Source organism: Mustelus asterias, chromosome 31 (genome assembly GCF_964213995.1).
Source record: "Mustelus asterias chromosome 31, sMusAst1.hap1.1, whole genome shotgun sequence".
NCBI lineage: Eukaryota > Metazoa > Chordata > Chondrichthyes > Carcharhiniformes > Triakidae > Mustelus > Mustelus asterias.
In genome coordinates, this window is record NC_135831.1 from 3,004,632 (window position 1) to 3,025,547 (window position 20,916).

Sequence of the window (20,916 nt, forward strand, 5' to 3'; positions counted from 1 at the left end):
CGCTGCCTCGGGGAAAAGCAGCCAAAATAATCAAGGACCCCCCACGCACCCCGGACATTCTCTCTTCCACCTTCTTCCGTCGGGAAAAAGATACAAAAGTCTGAGATCACGTCCCAACCGACTCAAGAACAGCTTCTTCCCTGCTGCTGTCAGACTTTTGAATGGACCTACCTCGCATTAAGTTGATCTGTCTCTACACCCTAGCTATGACTGTAACACTACATTCTGCACTCTCCTTTCCTTCCCCCCTGTGTACTCTATGAACGGTATGCTTTGTCTGTATAGCGCGCAAGAAACAATATTTTTCACTGTATCCCAATACATGTGACAACAATAAATCAAATCAAAAAAATTGACACAAGTCAACGTTGGGAGACAAAAGTATAAAAGAATCAGCTTTAATTTATGTAAAGAAAAATACACTTGCAACAGTTTGTGACGTAACAAATTACAAAATACTGTTAAAATTGGCAACGTACATTAAGGAAGTGAGTGCTTGCGTTCCCATGGACAAGATCATGGATTTTAAGTTTATTTATTAGTGTCACAAGTTGGCTTACATTAACACCGCAATGAAGTTGTTGTGAAAATCCCCTAGTTGCCACACTCTGGCGCCTGTTTGGGTAACACTGAGGGACAATTTAGCACGGCCAATGCATCCTAACCAGCACGTCTTTCAGACTGGGAGGAAACCGGAGCACCCGGAGGAAACCCACGCAGACACGGGGAGAACGTGCAAACTCCACACAGACAGTGACCCAAGTCGGGAATCAAACCCGGGTCCCCGGCGCTGTGAGGCAGCAGCGCTAACCACTGTGCCACCCTCAACATCTTTCAGTTGTAAGTGGCTAAGGGAAGAGCCAGGAAATGGTGGATGGGGTGATTTTGAGCCCCTCAGGGAGTGGGACAGTCGTGCTGGTTTGGTGGGCACTTGCCCACTTGATGCCAGGCATTCGCACTGTGCAGCGGATCTGGATGTTAGTAACATTGCCCCGGTTAACGTTCCTTCCTTAGCCAACGGCCCCAGAATCAGATCGACCCCGTCACTGGTCCCGTTCGCTGTCTGAGCAAGGTTGCTAACGGGCCACAACTGCAGCCTCCACAAGAAGCAGCGGCAGGCGTAGCACCCGTGCTATCCAACCCCAAACAGCCCACCCTGGGGAGAAGGCTTGGCATCTTCCAGCAAGGGCATCGGGAAACATCGACAACTCTGCGTTCTCTAAAGGGTGTCGAATCTGTGGCTCGACAATGGGGAGGTGAAGGAAGGGCCGACTGGCCTCTCAACATCCTATTTACATTCATATTTCTTGTGAGCTGGTTTGCTCCTGTTTGAACTGGGCCTGGAGGTTCGGGAAAGGGGCTGTTCACACCACTGTTGCCTCACTGATGGGTAAATCCAAGATCGGAATGGAGTTGTTGGTCGATATTGGTGAATATAGACATGTCAAAGACCTCGAAGAACCTCGCGATACTTATTTAAGCAGCACGAGGTACGGGAAACACGGAAGCCTCTGCCTTTCAATTTTTAAAAAGACTCGCACCCTGTGCTGTCCAGCGATGCTGCAAGATCGGCCAGGTATCGTCAGCACGAACGGGTGAAAGGAATAATAAATATTGCTCTGCTTTGTACACCCAGTCCCCGCAGCCCCCCTGGGCGCTAGGCCTCCCACTGCCTCAGTTTGCGGTAGAGGTCGAAGGGGGAAGCTGCCGGTTTGGGCTGGGCTTGCACCTTCAGTGGTGGCAGGCCCTCCACGGAGAGGTAGGGGGTCTCGGCCAACAGCTCCAGGGGATTGTAGAATATCATCAGGTCAGGCGCTTCCGTCCCATCCGCCTGCTGCAAGGACAAAACCAAAACAGATCAACACTCCTGCATCTCCCTCACTCGAGGTCCTGGCCCTTTAAACCAGCCGGGCCTCAAGACCTTACCTATCTTATGTCCCATTATCGTAACAAACTTAATATGCCCCCACCCTCACACCGTAATTTATTTTTAATTTCCCTTCTATCACTGATATGAAGAAGGGAAAGGGTTAATGTTTTTTTTGTACTCAATGTATTTTGTACCTAAAAGGTTGAACTTTGTACCTAGAATGTATCACAAACATAACCCTTCCTTATGGCTAGTCTCCCCTTTGTCTATATTGCTCCTGGTAGGAGTATAAGCCATTTGGTTCTTGGTTCCCTCGCTTGTTTATATCATTCTGATAAAACAGACAGTTAAATGTAGATGTTGGGTTGTAAGTCTTACTTTTTCCGTAGGCTTGTGTATGATTTAAACAAAGGAAGCAGCTACCAAATGGTAGAGTGCGAGAATGGCCGTTTGAAGGAGGACTCCCACTGGGACAGCTGCAATCGCACACAGTCACTTCAAAGGAAAAGCTGCGGGAAGAGCAGGGGGACCAGAGGTGGCATCTGGACTACAACTACCAGGGGAATTGTGCTTTATGACCCAAGGATACCAGATAGTCTCTGGATTATGGTTAGAGACTATCAGAAGCTGTTAAAGGAACTATAATTTATGATCAAGGACTGTTAACTGGACTTTGCTTCATGACTTGTATTGGGAACCCTGATGTATAAATGTCCACGCTTCTTGTGTTCAGAGAGAACTTTGGCTTCCGCTTTCAAGGGGTCAGGTTCTCCCACAAGCTTGTGAGAATAAAGCCTACTCTATTTTGACTCATACCAGCCTCAAGAGGTATATTTACCGACTTCAGATATTTTTACCTCTTTCTCAGTTGTGTAAACGGAAACACTTAATAAAGCTGCTTTTATCCTTGTTTCTCTTATTCAGTAAATGCGCCCAGTGAGATTATGCTTCAGGTTTCTGTTAGATCTTCTTTGTGGAAACGCCTGGAACAAAGAACAGTACAGCACTGGAACAGGCCTTTCGGCCCATCAAGCTGCGCTGACACATGGTCCCTATCTAAACTAAAGACCTTTGCCTCTATGTGGTCCATATCCCTCTATTCCCTGCTTATTCATGTACCTGTCAAGATACCTCTTATGATGTGGAGATGCCGGCGTTGGACTGGGGTGAACACAGTAAGACGTCTCACAACACCAGGTTAAAGTCCAACAGGTTTATTTGGTAGCAAATACCATAAGCTTTCGGAGCACTGCTCCTTCGTCAGATGGAGTGGAAATGTGCTCTCAAACAGTGCAAACAGACAAAATCAAGTTACAGAATACTGATTAGAATGCGAATCCCTACAGCCAGCCAGGTCTTAAAGGTACAGACAATGTGAGTGGAGGGAGCATTAAACACAGGTTAAAGAAATGTGTATTGTCTCCAGACAGGACAGCCAGTGAGATTCTGCAAGTCCAGGAGGCAAGCTGTGGGGGTTACTGATAATGTGACATAAATCCAACATCCCGGTTTAGGCCGTCCTCATGTGTGCGGAACTTGGCTATCAGTTTCTGCTCAGCGACTCTGCGCTGTCGTGTGTCGTGAAGGCCGCCTTGGAGAACGCTTACCTGAAGATCCAAGGCTGAATGCCCGTGACTGCTGAAGTGCTCCCCCACAGGAAGAGAACAGTCTTGCCTGGTGATTGTCGAGCGGTGTTCATTCATCCGTTGTCGTAGCGTCTGCATGGTTTCCCCAATGTACCATGCCTCGGGACATCCTTTCCTGCAGCGTATCAGGTAGACAATGTTGGCCGAGTTGCAAGAGTAGGTACCGTGTACCTGGTAGATGGTGTTCTCACGTGAGATGATGGCATCCGTGTCGATGATCCGGCACGTCTTGCAGAGGTTGCTGTGGCAGGGTTGTGTGGTGTCGTGGTCACTGTTTTCCTGAAGGCTGGGTAGTTTGCTGCGGACAATGGTCTGTTTGAGGTTGTGCGGTTGTTTGAAGGCAAGAATTGGGGGTGTGGGGATGGCCTTGGCGAGATGTTCGTCTTCATCAATGACATGTTGAAGGCTCCGGGGGAGATGCCGTAGCTTCTCCGCTCCGGGGAAGTACTGGACGACAAAGGTCGTCCTGATACGCTGCAGGAAAGGATGTCCCGAGGCATGGTACATTGGGGAAACCATGCAGACGCTACGACAACGGATGAATGAACACCGCTCGACAATCACCAGGCAAGACTGTTCTCTTCCTGTGGGGGAGCACTTCAGCAGTCACGGGCATTCAGCCTTGGATCTTCGGGTAAGCGTTCTCCAAGGCGGCCTTCACGACACACGACAGCGCAGAGTCGCTGAGCAGAAACTGATAGCCAAGTTCCGCACACATGAGGACGGCCTAAACCAGGATGTTGGATTTATGTCACATTATCAGTAACCCCCACAGCTTGCCTCCTGGGCTTGCAGAATCTCACTAGCTGTTCTGTCTGGAGACAATACACATCTCTTTAACCTGTGCTTAATGCTCCCTCCACCCACATTGTCTGTACCTTTAAGACCTGGCTGGCTGTAGAGATTCGCATTCTAATCAGTATTCTGCAACTTGATTCTGTCTGTTTGCACTGTTTGAGAGCACATTTCCACTCCATCTGACGAAGGAGCAGTGCTCCGAAAGCTTATGGTATTTGCTACCAAGATACCTCTTAAACTCTTGTTGTATCTGCTTCCACCACCCCCTCTGGCAATGCATTCCCCTCCTCTGTGTAAAAAAAGCTTACCTCTCACATCTCCTTTAAATTTCCCCCCTTCTATCTTAAACCTACGTCCCCTAACAATTGACAATAATTAGAGGAGAGGCGACGGTATTATCGTTAGACTATTAATCCAGAAACTCAGCTAATGTTCTGAGGGACCCGGGTTCGAATCCCCGCCACGGCAGATGGTGGAATTTCAAATCCAATAAAAAATATCTGGGATTAAGAATCTACTGATGACCCATTGTCGGAAAAACCCATCTGGTTCCTTTAGGGAAGGAAATCTGCCGTCCTTACCCGGTCTGGCCTACATGTGACTCCAGAGCCACAGCCAATGTGGTTGACTCTCAACTACCCTCCAAGGGGCAACTAGGGATGGGCAATAAATGCTGGGTCCAGCCAGCGACGCCCATGTCCCACCAATGAATAAAAAATTGACGTTTCTACCCTGGGAAAAATACTCTGACTCTCCACTCTATCCATGCAGCTCATAATTTTGTAAACCTCTAGCAGATCGCCCCTCAGCCTCCGATGTACAAGTGAAAACAAACCAAGTTTGACTAATCTCTCCTCCTAGCCAATACCCTCCAGGCCAGGCAAAATCCTGGTAAACCTTTTCTGTGCCCTCTCCAAAGATCCCACATCCTTCGGGGGTGGCGTGGCGACCAGAACTGTGCGCAGTATTCCAAATGTGGCCTAATCGAATGAATTTAAACGCTACCGGATTCCATTGTGGAATTTAAACCTGCGTTCCCAGGGCATTGGCCTCTGGATGACTAGTCCAGTGACGAGTAATGTACTGGATTGGGCCTCTGGATTAACTGGTCTTGTGACATTAGCCATGATCTCCTCTCACTGGTTTAAAGAGAAACCTCGGGCAGGTTAAGATAGAAGAGAGTGTGGAGACGAGGGAGGGTGAAGAGGCTACGAGAGGACAAGCTCCATTACTTTGTACTCCAGCTCCCTCCGGATAAAGGCTGACGTCCGCTAGTCTTTCGTTCCACCCCACTAGTTTGTAGTGATTTATGTACTTGGGCCAAGCCCAAGTCACCATTCCTGCACAGTCCGCAGCTTCCCACTGGGGCAGAGTTTCCATTCCAGCCGCAACAGGAAAGCTGTTCCCAAAAAAAAACGTCCAAATTTGTTCCAGAGAGATTCTGGTCCACACTGCCGTCGGAACCGCAGTGGCGACACAAGGGGAAAAACTCTTAACGCGGCCAGTGTTTAGGGTCCGGAGTGCGCTGCCTGAGAGTGCGCGGGAGGCAGATTTGAACACGGGGCTTCTGATAGAGAACTGGATTGTTAGTGGGAGAGGAAAGATTTGCAGGGCTGGGGGGGAAAGGCGGGAGAGAGCGGGACAAGCTGAGTTGGTCCTGCAGAGAGTGGATGCGATGAGCCGACCGCCTGTGCTACGATTGTGTCTGTGTAGCCGCGCTGCGTTTCTATAAAACTGCCCACGAGTGCAGTTGCTTGTTTTACTTCTGTCACAGGAACAGGCATCCCTCGGTGTATTTCAGAGCTTTACTAATAGAGCCATTCAGGCTGTCGCAGTCCTCTCACTGAGTGTAACCCAACTCAAAAATCCACCGACACTGACTTTGTACAAGGCTCTGAACCTAACTGTCCTCAGTTTCCAATTCCCTGATCTTTTACGCTGGCTGTGAGATTACTCTGGAATCCGGGGGAATTCCTTGCTTTGACCTCTCTTTCTGAGGTCCAAAGCGGTCGATCTCACACTTTTCCCCGATTGTAAAATGGCCCACGGCAATGTTCGAAGGAGGGCAGTGGGGATGTCTCCCTGGTGTCCCAGGCCCAATATTCACCCAATAGCCCCAAAACAGAATCACACAATTGTTAGGTTGCAGAAGGCGGCCATTCGGCCCATCCTGTCTGCACTGGCTCCTCCACTCGGTGCCCATTCCCCCGTACCCCCCCCCCCCCCCACGTTGTTTCTATTCAAATAATCATCCAATTCCCCCTCGATTGAAGCTGCCTCCACCTCACCACCAGGCAGAGCATTCCAGACTCGCTGGGTGAAAACATTTTTCCTCACATTGCATCCGCTCCTTTTGCGAATCATTTTAAATCTCTCGTTCGCGATCCTCTTACGATCGGGGACAGTTTCTCCCTCTCTACTCTGTCCAGTCACCTCATGATTTTGAGCATCTCTATTAAATCTCCCCTCTGCCTTCTTTTCTCCAAGGAGAACAGTCCCGACATCTCCAATGTATCCTCCTCACTGAAGGTTCTTGTAAACCTCTCCTGCGCTCTCTCCCATGTGTTCACATCCTTCCTACACCGTGGCGGCCAGAACTGTACACAATATTCCAGCTGAGGGTCTAACTAGTACAAGTTCAGCACAAACCTCTTTGCTCTCGTACTCTATGCCTCTATTGATAAATCCTAGAATATTATATGTTTTATTAACTGCTCTCGCCGCCTCTCCTGCCACCTTCAATGCTCATATACACCCAGATCCCTCTGCTCCTGCACCCCATTAAGAGTTTTACCCCTTTGATTGTTGCCCCATGTCCTTCCTACCAACATGCAACACCTCACACGTCTCTGCATTGAACTTCATTTGCCACCTATCTGCCCACTCCACCGACCGCTCTCTGCTCATTATCACACTGCTGTTTGTGAAATCTTGTGCGTAAAACAGCTGCCATGTTTCCTACAATACAACAGTGAATACATTGCAAAAAAAAACATCGATATATGTTGCCTGAGTGTGTGGCAGAGGCAGATGGAGTCGAAACCTCGCAAAGAGAACGGATAATTATCTGACACGATAGTTAGCCCACCAACTTTCTCAGAAGACTAAGGAAATTTGGCATGTCAGCTACGACTCTCACCAACTTTTACAGATGCCCCATAGAAAGCATTCTTTCTGGTTGTATCACAGCTTGGTCTGGGGCTCCTGCTCTGCCCAAGACCGCAAGGAACTACAAAGGGTCGTGAATGTAGCCCAATCCATCACGCAAACCAGCCTCCCATCCATTGACTCTGTCTACACTTCCCGCTGCCTCGGGGAAAAGCAGCCGGCATAATCAAGGACCCCCACGCACCCCGGACATTCTCTCTTCCACCTTCTTCCATCGGGTAAAAGATACAAAAGTCTGAGGTCACGCACCGACCGACTCAAGAACAGCTTCTTCCCTGCTGCCGTCAGACTTTTGAATGGACCGACCTCGCATTAAGTTGATCTTTCTCTACACCCTAGCTATGACTGTAACGCTACATTCTGCACCCTCTCCTTTCCTTCCCTATGAACAGTATGCTCTGTCTGTATAGCGCGCAAGAAACAATACTTTTCACTGTATCCCAATACATGTGACAATAATAAATCAAATCCTTCTCCCCTATGTACTCTATGAACAGTATGCTTTGTCTGTATAGTGCGCAAGAAACAATACTTTTCACTGTATCCCAATACATGTGACAATAATAAATCAAATCCTTCTCCCTTATGTACTCTATGAACGGTATGCTTTGTCTGTACAGCGCGCAAGAAACAATACTTTTCACTGTATCCCAATACATGTGACAATAATAAATCAAATCAAATCCTTCTCCCTTATGTACTCTATGAACGGTATGCTTTGTCTGTATAGTGCGCAAGAAACAATACTTTTCACTGTCTCCCAATACATGCGACAATAATAAATCAAATTGAATCAAAGGAGAACAAAATTGGCCAGGGAAAAGTGGGTTCGTTGTTTTTGCAGAGGACCAGCATGGGGGAGCTGAATGGCCACCTTCTGTGCTGCAACCATTTTTACGATTCTATAAAGTGCTCTAGGACGTCCCGAGATTGGGAATGTTTGCTCTTTTTCCCAGCTGAGAGGCTAACTCTGTGCAAGCGAGCTGCTGCTGTATTATGAGGGTCTGGCAGGGATAGGGTTAATGTGGGACCGAGTACAGTACAGTACCGCCCACTCAGTGATGTATAACAGAGCACATGACCCACCCAAGTGAGTGTCGGACAGAGCCGTGTGCTGCGTGTGGAGTCAGCTCCGAGCTGGAACCCTTTACTGTGTATACGTACGGGGTTGTTAAGAGTTAATACACACACACAGTTAAAGCTACGGGACGTCATTAAGACCGACCGAATGGTACCCAGCGCCCTACAACAGTTACCTTCTTATTCACAGCCTTTGGCCTCACCAGCATCATTTTCTCTTGTACGGCCACACTCAGCACCTCATCCACAGGCACCTCCAGGCTCACCAGTCCTTTGTAACGCTGCAGATCCTTTGGCACATTCAGGCCTGCAACAGAACTCACGGGTCACAGGCTGCTTTGTGTTGAGCCCCCCCACACACACACCCCCCCCCCCCCCCCCCCCACCGCCCCGCTCGGGTGAGGGAGTGGGCCCCGAACCAGATTCCCTCACCCACTCTTTGGTTACCCCCACACTTGAATACAGCGACACCGCCACCCCTCACGCTCCACAATCTCAGCAGCTCCTAACCTGCGCCCATATCATCTGTCACCCCTTTGAAGGGTCACTGGGTCCAAAGTATTATCTCTGTTCTCTCTCTCTCTCTCTCCGCAGACATTGCAGGAATATTTCCAATATCTTCAGTTTTTAATTAAGAGTTTAACTGCTGTTGGATGAAGAAAGTCTTCATAAAATCCTTACAGCGCAGAAGGAGGCCATTTGGCCCATTGAGTCTGCACCGACTCTCCGACAGAGCGGGTCACCCAGGCTCTGTCCCTGTAACTCTGCACATTTACCCAGCTAATCCCCCTAACCTGCACATCTTTGGACACTAAGGGACAATTTAGCATGGCCAATCCACCTAACCTACACATCTTTGGACACTAGGGGGCAATTTAGCATGGCCAATCCACCTAACCTGCACATCTTTGGACACCAAGGGACAATTTAGCATGGCCAATCCATCTAACCCACACATCATTGGACACTAAGGGACAATTTAGCATGGCCAATCCACCTAACTTACACATCTTTGGACACTAAGGGGCAATTTAGCACAGCCAATCCACCTAACCTGCACATCTTTGGACACTAAGGGACAATTTAACATGGCCAATCCACCTAACCCGCACATCTCTGGACACTAAGGGACAATTTAGCATGGCCAATCCACCTAACCTACACATCTTTGGACACTAAGGGGCAATTTAGCATGGCCAATCCACCTAACCTGCACATCTTTGGACACTAAGGGGCAATTTTCCATGGCCAATCCACCTAACCTGCACATCTTTGGACACTAAGGGACAATTTAGCATGGCCAATCCACCTAACCTGCACATCTTTGGACACTAAGGGGCAATTTAGCACGGCCAATCCACCTAACCTGCACATCTTTCGCACTGTGGGAGGAAACCGGAGCACCCGGAGGAAACCCACGCAGACACGGGGTGGGGGGGGAAGAACATGCAAACTCCAGACAGTGACCCACGGCCGGAATCGAACCCGGGGCCCTGACGCTGTGAAGAAGATTGCTAAGTTCTGGTTCCAGGCCAGCAGAAAAGTCGGGAATGAAACATTTGGCTCTCTCTCTTTTCCCCCCATCTCACGTTTTGAATTGCGACGGATTCTCCACACACACACACACGTATTCCTGCAAGAAAGGGCTCGCTTGACCATCTCCCCCTCCACCAGTCCCACTCTCTAATTCCCCCTCCCATCTGTTTTCTGTATCTCCAGACCTCTACAGTAACCGGTTAGATTCCTCGCGGGTGGAATGGCGGACGGGAAGGGGCTGGCAACTATTCAGCCCCTTGGCTTTGTTTGGCCGTTCCCCCCTCAGAGAGAATGGCTGATCTGCACCTTACATGAAGTTTATTTTTCTCTCTCTCTCAGGGGGGTTGGGCGACTTTGAAACTCTGTGCCCCAGCAGGCGAGGTTATTTGAAAGCGGAGGTAGACAGACTCTGGTTAGGCAAGGGTATCAAAGGTCACTGGGAGTAGATGGGAATGTGAAATTCCAAAACGCAAACAGCCGCAATCTTATCGGATAAGGGAGCGGGCTGAATCCAGGGGCGGCACCGTGGGGTTAGCACTGCTGCCTCACAGCGCCAGGGACCCGGGTTCGATTCCCGGCTTGGGTCACTGTCTGTGCGGAGTCTGCACGTTCTCCCCGTGTCTGCGTGGGTTTCCTCAATATTTAAGACAGAGTTGGGATCAAAGGTTACGGGGAAAAGGTGGGAGAATGGGGTTGAGAAACGTATCAGCCAAGGCGAGCAGGCTGGATGGGCCGAGTGGCCTCATTCTGCTCCGATATCTTACGGCACCGCACATCGCCTCCGCCCTTTACCTTCCGCCACTTTCCCCTCCACGCACTGACGCGTCACTGACGACTTCCTCAGCTGCTGTGCGATAGCTTGCCTGGCGTCGAAGCCCGCCTCCCTCAGCTGCTGCAGCTCCTGCCCCAGTGCCAGGGTGGTGTTATACTCGGGGCTGGCCAAGGGACAGTCCCCAGGCTCCTCGGCACGCGCCCGCTGCGCTCCCCGCCCCGGGTGCCTGCTCGGCCGGGGGTGTTTAACCTTCCGCGAGCCGCCGTGGGCCGGGCCTTTATCCTGCCGGTCGGTGGGGAAAAAGGAGGACGGGTTGGTCGGAGCCTGGACGTTCGAGTCGCTGCCTACGGGAGCCGATTCCAGGGCTAGGTTCACAGGGCTGGCGGCCTCCTCCTGCCTGCTCTCCGGGTGGCCGGGGGTGACCTCTGCCTTGGCACAGCCCTCGGACTCGGAGCCAGTGTCAAACCGCACCTGCAAGCAAAAGCAAATGTGGACAATCTGCAAACACCCATCTGCAAGATGCCCGCCAAGACGCTCGGCACCCTGAGCTGGAAATATATCCTGCCTTTCCTTCACTGTGGCTGAGTCAAATTCCTGCATGTAAACAACTGCCTGGAACAATGCTGTAATGGGATCCGGCTAGTTAGTGGGTGCTGTGGAACAAGTTTCTTCCCCCATTCCCCCCCCCACCAAATCCTGCCCATGGCTGGTGTATGTGGAAAGCTTACCACTATCGGATAAGTACTTGGCAGTTTCCCAAAGGATAGAATAATCATAATAAGTTGAGTGGAGCAGGTTTGAGGGGCTGAATGGCCACGTCTTATTCTGTGCCTGTTTCTGTAGGGCAGTGGTTATCACATTCGTCTCACGCGAAGGTCCCTGGTTCAATCCTGGGCAAGAACATTTCCATATGCTTTTGAGCGGCACGGTGGCACAGTGGGTTAGCGCTGCTGCCTCGCAGCGCCAGGGACCCGGGTTCGATTCCCAGCTTGGGTCACTGTCTGTGCGGAGTCTGCACATTCTCCCCGTGTCTGCGTGGGTTTCCTCCGGGTGCTCCAGTTTCCTCCCACACTCCGAAAGACCTGCTGGTTAGGGTGCATTGGCCGTGCTAAATTCTCCCTCAGTGTTACCCAAACAGGTGCTGGAGTGTGGCGACTGGGAGATTTTCATAGTAACTTCATTGCAGTGTTAATGTAAGCCTATTAGTGACAGTAATAAATAAAGTTTAATCTTAAATTCTCCCTCAGTGTTACCCGAACAGGCACCGGAGTGTGGTGACTAGGGGATTTTCACAGTAACTTCATTGCAGTGTTAATGTAAGCTGACTAGTGACAGTAATAAATAAAGTTTAAACTTAAATTCTCCCTCAGTGTTACCCAAACAGGCGCCAGAGTGTGGCGACTAGGGGATTTTCACAGTAACTTCATTGCAGTGTTAATGTAAGCCGACTTGTGACACTAATAAATAAACTAAACTTACTGATACTGGCCCACTACAGCATTGAAACGAGATGGACATGAGTGGGAAAAGGATCGGGTTTGTTGAGTTGGGAGGAGGCTCATGCGGAGAATAAACACTAGCACAGAGGCAGCTGGGCTGAATGGCCTGTTTCCCTGCTGTAAATACTGCGTAAAAGAGCTACGGGAGAAACAAAGTGCCAAACACTGTGACCGGTGGCCTGCTCCGTAGAGAATGGGGAGAGAATGATCCTTAATGGTTCTGTACTCGCGTCATCTGACCAGGCCTTGGAAATATATGGGCCTATATTGGGTATTGGTCAGAAAACTCACGCCAAACACTCAGGCCTTCAAGCTGGTACGTGCAGTGATGGAGGGTCTCTCTGGAGAGGAAGGGCCTGCGGAGGGTCCCTGGAATGTCTAAATAGTTGCCTGGGGGTTAGAAATAGAGTAGAAAATAAAAGCAGGAGGACGCCATTCGGCCCTTCGAGTCTGCTCCGTCATTCTTTTTGATCATGGCTGATCATCAAATTCAATATCCTGATCCCCCCCATCTCCCTTTAGCCCCAAGAGCTATATCTAATTTCTTCTGGCAATCATATTGTGATGTGGAGATGCCGGCGTTGGACTGGGGTGAACACAGTAAGAGTTTTAACAACACCAGGTTAAAGTCCAACAGGTTTATTTGGTAGCAAATACCATTAGCTTTCGGAGCGCTGCTCCTTTGTCAGATGGAGTGGAAATGATTTCCACTCCATCTGACGAAGGAGCAGTGCTCCGAAAGCTAATGGTATTTGCTACCAAATAAACCTGTTAGACTTTAACCTGGTGTTGTTAAAACTCTTACTGTAATCATATTGTGACCATATTGTGGTAACATTACCGGATTTTATAGATTAAATATCTATAAGATACTATAAGATTGATTACGATGCTACCGGGACTCGATGGTTTGGGTTATGAGGAGAGGCTGGATAGACTGGGACTTTTTTCTCTGGAGCGTAGGAGGCTGAGGGGTGATCTTATAGAGGTCTATAAAATAATGAGGGGCACAGATCAGCTAGATAGCCAACATCTTTTCCCAAAGGTAGGGGAGTCTAAAACTAGAGGACATAGGTTTAAGGTGAGAGGGGAGAGATACAAAAGGATCCAAAGGGGCAACTTTTTCACACAGAGGGTGGTGAGTGTCTGGAACGAGCTGCCAGAGGTAATAGTAGAGACGGGTACAATTTTGTCTTTTAAAAAGCACTTAGACAGTTACATGGGTCTAGAGGGATATGGGCCAAACTCGGTCAACTAGTTTAGTAGTTTTAAAAAAAGGGCGGCATCGACAAGTTGGGCCGAAGGGCCTGTCTCCATGCTGTTAACCTGTATGACTCTATGAAGATATTATCATCTAAAGAGATATTTATTGGTGAATCTAACCAAGTAGGAAATCTTTTGAGGGGAATGTTCTGAAAGACGAAATTTAGCTGTGTAAATGTAATCGTGCGTGTTTAAGTTTTCTTTTAGTGCTAAATATTTATATTTAATATCTAAAATCCACAAAACTGTTGATAGAATTTGTGGACCTCATGGGTTCCCCATTACCTGCCGACGGCTGACTTTCCCTCGCACCCCATCGCCGTCCGGCCCTTCCCGCCTCTTCAGTATCCCCACCGATTTGCCGATCTTGTCCGGCGTCAGGGAAACATCCAACTCTGAAAGGGAGTCCATCCGATCTGGCCCCACGAGCAGAGGCGCCGGGACTGCCCGAATGGGCAGGCTGTCTTCATCCATGTAATTCTGAGGGGTGTACATCTTGGCTGGGAAGCCCAGGGTGTCGGTCTTCATCTTCCGCGGTGGTGGGGTCCAAACGCCCGCTTACTCTGTAAAAAGAATAGGTGGCTAAAACGCTCACTTACGTAGACGTTCCTGCCTCAAAGCCGGCACAGAAATACAACAAAGATAATATTTACAGACCTGAAAGGTAAAGGTTTTCAGTGGGAGGGAATGAGTTAAACACTGAGGCTTCAGATGGGAAAACAGCCTCTTCCCATAAGATAACCATCCACAAGAAAGAACCGGGTCACCCATCTTCTCCCCACCCTCACAGCCACCATCTTATCCCTAACGCCACCATCTTGTTTCCACTGCTGCCGCCAACTTGTCCCCATTCCCCACCCCTGCCATCTTATTGTCGACATGATGTGGAGATGCCGGCGTTGGACTGGGGTGGGCACAGTAAGAAGTCTCACAACGCCAGGTTAAAGTCCAACCGGTTTATTTGGTAGCACGAGCCATAAGCTTTCGGAGCACTGCCCCTTCATCAGGTGAGAGGGAGCTGTGTTCACAAACAGGACATAGATAGACACAAACTCAGTTTACAAGATAATGGATGGAATGCGAGTCTTTACAGGTAATCAAGTCTTAAAGGTACAGACAATGTGAGTGGAGAGAGGGTTAAGCACAGGTTAAAGAGATGCCAGGACAGTTAGTGAGATTTTGCAAGCCCAGGCAAGTCGTGGAGATTACAGATAGTGTGACATGAACCCAAGATCCCGGTTGAGGCCGTCCTCATGTGTGCGGAACATGGCTATCAGTTTCTGCTCAGCGATTCTGCGTTGTGTGTCGTGAAGGCCGCCTTGGACACGGGACACGGTGGACAGAGTACCCCTCGTTGTCCAGTACTTCCCCGGAGCGGAGAAGCTACGACATGTTCTCCGGAGCCTTCAACATTGTCATCGATGAAGACAAACATCTCGCCAAGGCCATCCCCACACCCCCACTTCTTGCCTTCAAACAACCGCACAACCTCAAACAGACCATTGTCCGCAGCAAACTACCCAGCCTTCAGGAGAACAGCGACCACGACACCACCTAATCCTGCCACAGCAACCTCTGCAAGACGTGCCGGATCATCGACACGGATGCCATCACCTCACGTGAGAACACCATCCACCAGGTACATGGTACATACTCTTGCAACTCGGCCAACGTTGTCTACCTGATACGCTGCAGGAAAGGATGTCCTGAGGCATGGTACATTGGGGAAACCATGCAGACACTACGACAATGGATGAATGAACACTGCTCGACAATCACCAGGCAAGACTGTTCTCTTCCTGTGGGGGAGCACTTCAGCAGTCACTGGCATTCAGCCTCTGATCTTCGGGTAAGCGTTCTCCAAGGCGGCCTTCACGACACACGACAGCGCAGAGTCGCTGAGCAGAAACTGATAGCCAAGTTCCGCACACATGAGGACGGCCTCAACTGGGATCTTGGGTTCATGTCACACTATCTGTAATCCCCACGACTTGCCTGGGCTTGCAAAATCTCACTAACTGTCCTGGCTGGAGACAATACACACCTCTTTAACCTGTGGTTAACCCTCTCTCCACTCACATTGTCTGTACCTTTAAGACTGGATTACCTGTAAAGACTCGCATTCCAACCATTATCTTGTAAACTGAGTTTGTGTCTATATGTGCCCTGTTTGTGAACACAGCTCCCTCTCACCTGATGAAGGGGCAGTGCTCCGAAAGCTTGTGGCTTGTGCTGCCAAATAAACCTGTTGGACTTTAACCTGGTGTTGTGAGACTTCTTACTGATCTTATCGTAGAACCATAGAATCCTACAGTGCAGAAGGAGGCCATTTGGCCCATCGAGTCTGCACCGACCACAATCCCACAGAGACCCTATCCTCATAACCCCTTGCATTTACCCTAGCTAGACCCCTAACACTAGGGTCAATTTAGCATGGCCAATCCACCTAACCCACACATCTTTGGACTGTGGGAGGAAACCGGAGCACCCGGAGGAAACCCACGCAGATACGGGGAGAATGTGCAAACTCCACACAGTGACCCAAGCCGGGAACCGAACCCGGGTCCCTGGTGCTGTGGGGCAGCAGTGTTAATCACTGTGCCATCCCATCTTGTCCCCATCATCCCCAGCTGCCATCTTGTCCCCAACCCCCTCCGTGGCCATCCTGTCCCCATCCCCCCAGCTGCAATCCCGTCCCCGTCACCATCCTCCCCATCCCCACAGCCGTCATCTTCTCCCCACCGCTGCCATCTGGTCGCCCACACCCACCAGCTGCCATTTTCTCCCCACACCCCCCACCTTCTCCACACCTCTACCATCATGCCCCGTCCCTCTCTGCCATCATCTCGCCACCCCCACATCTTGTCCCCACCACCGCCAATTTGTTCCCATCCCACCGCCGTCATCTTCTCTCCACCTTTGCCATCTTGTCCCCAACCCTACCGCCGCCATCTTGTCCCCATCCCCTACCGCCGCCATCTTCTTCCCATCCCCTACCGCCATCTTGTTCCCATTCCCCACCAGCCGCCATCTTGTCCCCATCCCCCACCACTGCCATCTTGTCCCCACCCCCCCACCAGCCGCCATCTTGTCCCCACCCCCCCACCAGCCGCCATCTTGTCCCCACCCCCCCACCAGCCGCCATCTTGTCCCCACCCCCCCACCAGCCGCCATCTTGTCCCCACCCCCCCACCAGCCGCCATCTTGTCCCCACCCCCCCACCAGCCGCCATCTTGTCCCCACCCCCCCACCAGCCGCCATCTTGTCCCCACCCCCCCCACCAGCCGCCATCTTGTCCCCACCCCCCCCACCAGCCGCCATCTTGTCCCCACCCCCCCCACCAGCCGCCATCTTGTCCCCACCCCCCCCACCAGCCGCCATCTTGTCCCCACCCCCCCCCACCAGCCGCCATCTTGTCCCCACCCCCCCCCACCAGCCGCCATCTTGTCCCCACCCCCCCCCACCAGCCGCCATCTTGTCCCCACCCCCCCCACCAGCCGCCATCTTGTCCCCACCCCCCCCACCAGCCGCCATCTTGTCCCCACCCCCCCCACCAGCCGCCATCTTGTCCCCACCCCCCCACCAGCCGCCATCTTGTCCCCATCCCATCCCCCTCTCTCACCTCACGCACACTCCGATCCGGGCTCGAACCGCTTCACCCTCGGCCGAGGAAAGCTGCAGCCGAGCCGGGCTTTAACCAACATCCCATCCGCCCATTTGAATCATTTAATTATCTATTCATTGACAAGACAAGCGGCTGCAGGACGCCCAACCGTCACCCCGGGAACTCGGGGGGAGGGGCCGGGTGATTGACAGGTAGGAGGAGCCAATGGGAGAGCGGACCTGGGAGCTGATTGACAGTGGGGGGAGGGCCAAAGGCCGCAGCGACCAATCAGAGCGCGGCCTAGTCAGTGATTGACAGCCGTGGGGGCGGGCTGGGGAAGGGCCGGCAGCCAATCAGCGCGGGGGTCCTTGACAGGTGATTGACAGGGGATAGGGGCGGTGACCAAAGCCCGGGCAGCGCCCAATCAGAACGCGGCCCAGTCAGTGACTGACAGGAGCAACGACCAATCAGAGCACGGCGCAGTCAGTGATTGACAGATGTAGGGGGCGGGGCGACGAAAGGGGGCGGCAGCACGCGGGGTCCACGGCAGGTGATTGACAGGGAAAAGGGGCGGTGTCCCAAGAGGGGCGCGTGTGCGAAGAGACCAATCGGAGCATCGAACGAAGGTGATTGACAAGCTAGTGGGTGGGGTGAAGCAGGGGCGGCAGCCAATCAGCGCGGGCTCCACGGCAAGTGATTGACAAGGGAAGGGGCGTTTAACGAAATGGGGGAAGGACAGACCAATCAGAGTGCGGCGTGGTCGCTGATTGACGGATGTGGGGGCGGGACCCAGAAGGGGTGGCAGCCAATCAATGCAGCGGTAAGTGATTGACAGGGGAAGGGGCGGTGCCCAAAGAGGAGCGCGTGGGAAGCTTCCAATCGGAGCGCGGTGCTGAGGTGATTGACAGTGCGAGTGGGCGGGGTGAAGTAACGGCAGCCAATAGCGCGCCCGTCGGGGCAAGTGATTGATGGAGGAAGGGGCGGTGACCAAAGTGGGCGGTTGTGGGAAAGGACCAATCGGAGCGCGGCGCTGAGGTGATTGACAGCGCAAGTGGGCGGGGTGAAGGGGTAACAGCCAATCAGCGCGGGGGCCACTGCAAGTGATTGACAGGGAAAGGGGCGGTGACCAAGCGGGGGAGGTGGGAAGCGGATTGGGAAACGACCAATCGGACCGCAGTGTAAAGGTGATTGACAGGACAAGTGGGCGGTAACTGAACAAGACGCCGACCAATCAGCAAGCTGGAACTGATTGACAGGGAGCGGTGACCAAAGGGGAATAGACCAATCAGAACGCGGAGCTGAAGTGATTGACGGGGTAGGGGGCGGTAGCCAAAGGGACTTCGACCAATCGGAGCCCGAATAATGTAATGATTGACAGACCAGTGCAGGCGGGCGGTATCCCCACCCACACAGCGTTAGCCCCTCCCCCATGACCCGCTGTACTGTGCACAGCAAGATCCCAGTGTGACAGCCCCTGCCCATGACCCACCGTACTGTGCACAGCAAGATCCCAGTGTGATAGCCCCCCCCCATGACCCACTGTACTTTGCACAGCAAGATCCCAGTGATAATTCCCACCAGGACCCACTAATGTGCACAGTAAGATCCCAGTGTGATAACCCCCATGACGCAGTGTAATGTGCACAGCAAGATCCCAGTGTGATAATCCCCCCATGACCCACTATAATGTGCACAGCAAGATCCCAGTGTGATAACCCCCATGATCCACTAATGTGCACAGCAAGATCCGTGTGATAACCCCCCATGACCCACTGTAATGTGCACAGCAAGATCCCAGTGTGATAACCCCCCATGACCCACTGTAATGTGCACAGCAAGATCCCAGTGTGATAACCCCCCATGACCCACTGTAATGTGCACAGCAAGATCCCAGTGTGATAACCCCCCTTGACCCACTGTAATGTGCACAGCAAGATCCCAGTGTGATAACCCCCCTTGACCCACTGTAATGTGCACAGCAAGATCCCAGTGTGATAACCCCCCATGACCCACTGTAATGTGCACAGCAAGATCCCAGTGTGATAACCCCCCATGACCCACTGTAATGTGCACAGCAAATTCCCACAAACAGCAGTGTGATAAGCTTTCCCCCCAACCCGCTTTCACTCTCAGGTAGCTCATTCCAGATCCAAACCACTCGCTGGGTGCAAAGGTTTTTCTTCCTCCTGTTGCCTTTGCCGATAGTTTTACACCCCTCCGGTTCGCAAACTCACAGGAACGGTTTTCCCCATCCCCTCACTGCCTCCCCCATCCACTCTGTCCCAGACCCTCCTGTGGTTACCAACACCTCCATCACGTCCACCTCCATGCCATCTCTTCTCCAAGGAAGACAGCCCCATCTTCATCCAATCTGTCTGCATAACTGAAGCTCATCGCTGGAACCATTCCCGGCAATATTTTCTGCCCCCTCTCCCTTTCCCACCCCTTTGCCCCACTCTCCATTCCCTCTGCCCCCTCTCCCTTCCCCTGCCATCTTCTCCCTGCCCCCTGCTTCTCTCCCTTCCTGCCACACCCCCTGCGCCCCCACCCCCTCTCTCTTCCCCCTGTCCCCCCTCTCCCTTTCCCCTGTCCCCCCCTCTCCCTTTCCCCTGTCCCCCCCTCTCCCTTTCCCCCTGTCCCCCCTCTCCCTGTCCCCCCTCTCCCTTTCCCCCTGTCCCCCCTCTCCCTTTCCCCCTCTCCCCCTGTCCCCCCTCTCCCTTTCCCCCTCTCCCTTTCCCCTGTCCCCCCTCTCCCTTTCCCCGTCCCCCCTCTCCCTGTCCCCCCTCTCCCTTTCCCCCTGTCCCCCCTCTCCCTTTCCCCCTGTCCCCCCTCTCCCTTTCCCCCTGTTCCCCCCTCTCCCTTTCCCCCTGTCCCCCCTCTCCCTTCCCCCGTCCCCCCTCTCCCTTCCCCCCTGTCCCCCCTCTCCCTTCCCCCCTGTCCCCCCTCTCCCTTTCCCCCTGTCCCCCCTCTCCCTTTCCCCCTGTCCCCCCTCTCCCTTCCCCCCTGTCCCCCCTCTCCCTTCCCCCCTGTCCCCCTCTCCCTTTCCCCCTGTCCCCCCTCTCCCTTCCCCCCTGTCCCCCCTCTCCCTTCCCCCCTGTCCCCCCCTCTCCCTTTCCCCCTGTCCCCCCCTCTCCCTTTCCCCCTGTCCCCCCCTCTCCCTTTCCCCCTGTCCCCCCCTCTCCCTTTCCCCCTGTCCCCCCCTCTCCCTCTCCCCCTGTCCCCCCTCTCCCTTTCCCCCTGTCCCCCCTCTCACTTCCCCCTCAGGGTTAATCTTGCTGGAGCACTGTGGGGAAACGGTGGGAGGAACTGGCCCCTCCAGCCTGGGCTCTCTCTAGCGCGTGGGTAAGACAGCGTACACACGGGTGGAATTTAATAGAATTACTTTTATTGTGAATTTATATTAATTAAAATACTCAATAGCAAAGCCTTTTCAATATATATTTTTTCTGTCCTGACCCTGTAACAGAAGGTGCTGGCTTTCCGTCGGTCTGGCCTGGGAGACAGGGGGTGGGGGCGGTGAGGGGGGGTGGGGGCAGTGAGGGGGGGTGGGGGCAGTGAGGGGGGGTGGGGGCGGTGAGGGGGGGTGGGGGCGGTGAGGGGGGGTGGGGGCGGTGAGGGGGGGGTGGGGGCGGTGAGGGGGGCTGTCTCTCAGAGTGACACCAATATGGTTAATAATTTAA

At 52.4% G+C, this 20,916-nt stretch overlaps 1 protein-coding gene across 3 annotated transcripts; it reads right to left on the reverse strand.

The window, feature by feature from the left end:
• Positions 1–370: 370 nt before the first annotated feature.
• On the reverse strand, positions 371–17,426 carry ppp1r35 (protein phosphatase 1, regulatory subunit 35). 3 transcript variants are annotated; one of them, XM_078200850.1, is made up of 5 exons: positions 17,264–17,426; positions 13,918–14,195; positions 10,891–11,341; positions 8,739–8,869; positions 371–1,834 (listed from the first exon to the last, which is right to left on the reverse strand). In XM_078200850.1, the coding sequence occupies exons 2-5, from the start codon at positions 14,158–14,160 to the stop codon at positions 1,658–1,660; spliced, it is 1,002 nt and encodes a 333-aa protein (XP_078056976.1). In that variant the 5' UTR covers positions 14,161–14,195; positions 17,264–17,426; the 3' UTR covers positions 371–1,657. The 3 variants fall into 3 exon arrangements, with proteins under 3 accessions (XP_078056976.1, XP_078056974.1, XP_078056975.1); XM_078200848.1 differs by having other exon boundaries at positions 17,255–17,426; XM_078200849.1 differs by having other exon boundaries at positions 17,292–17,356.
• Positions 17,427–20,916: the final 3,490 nt, after the last annotated feature.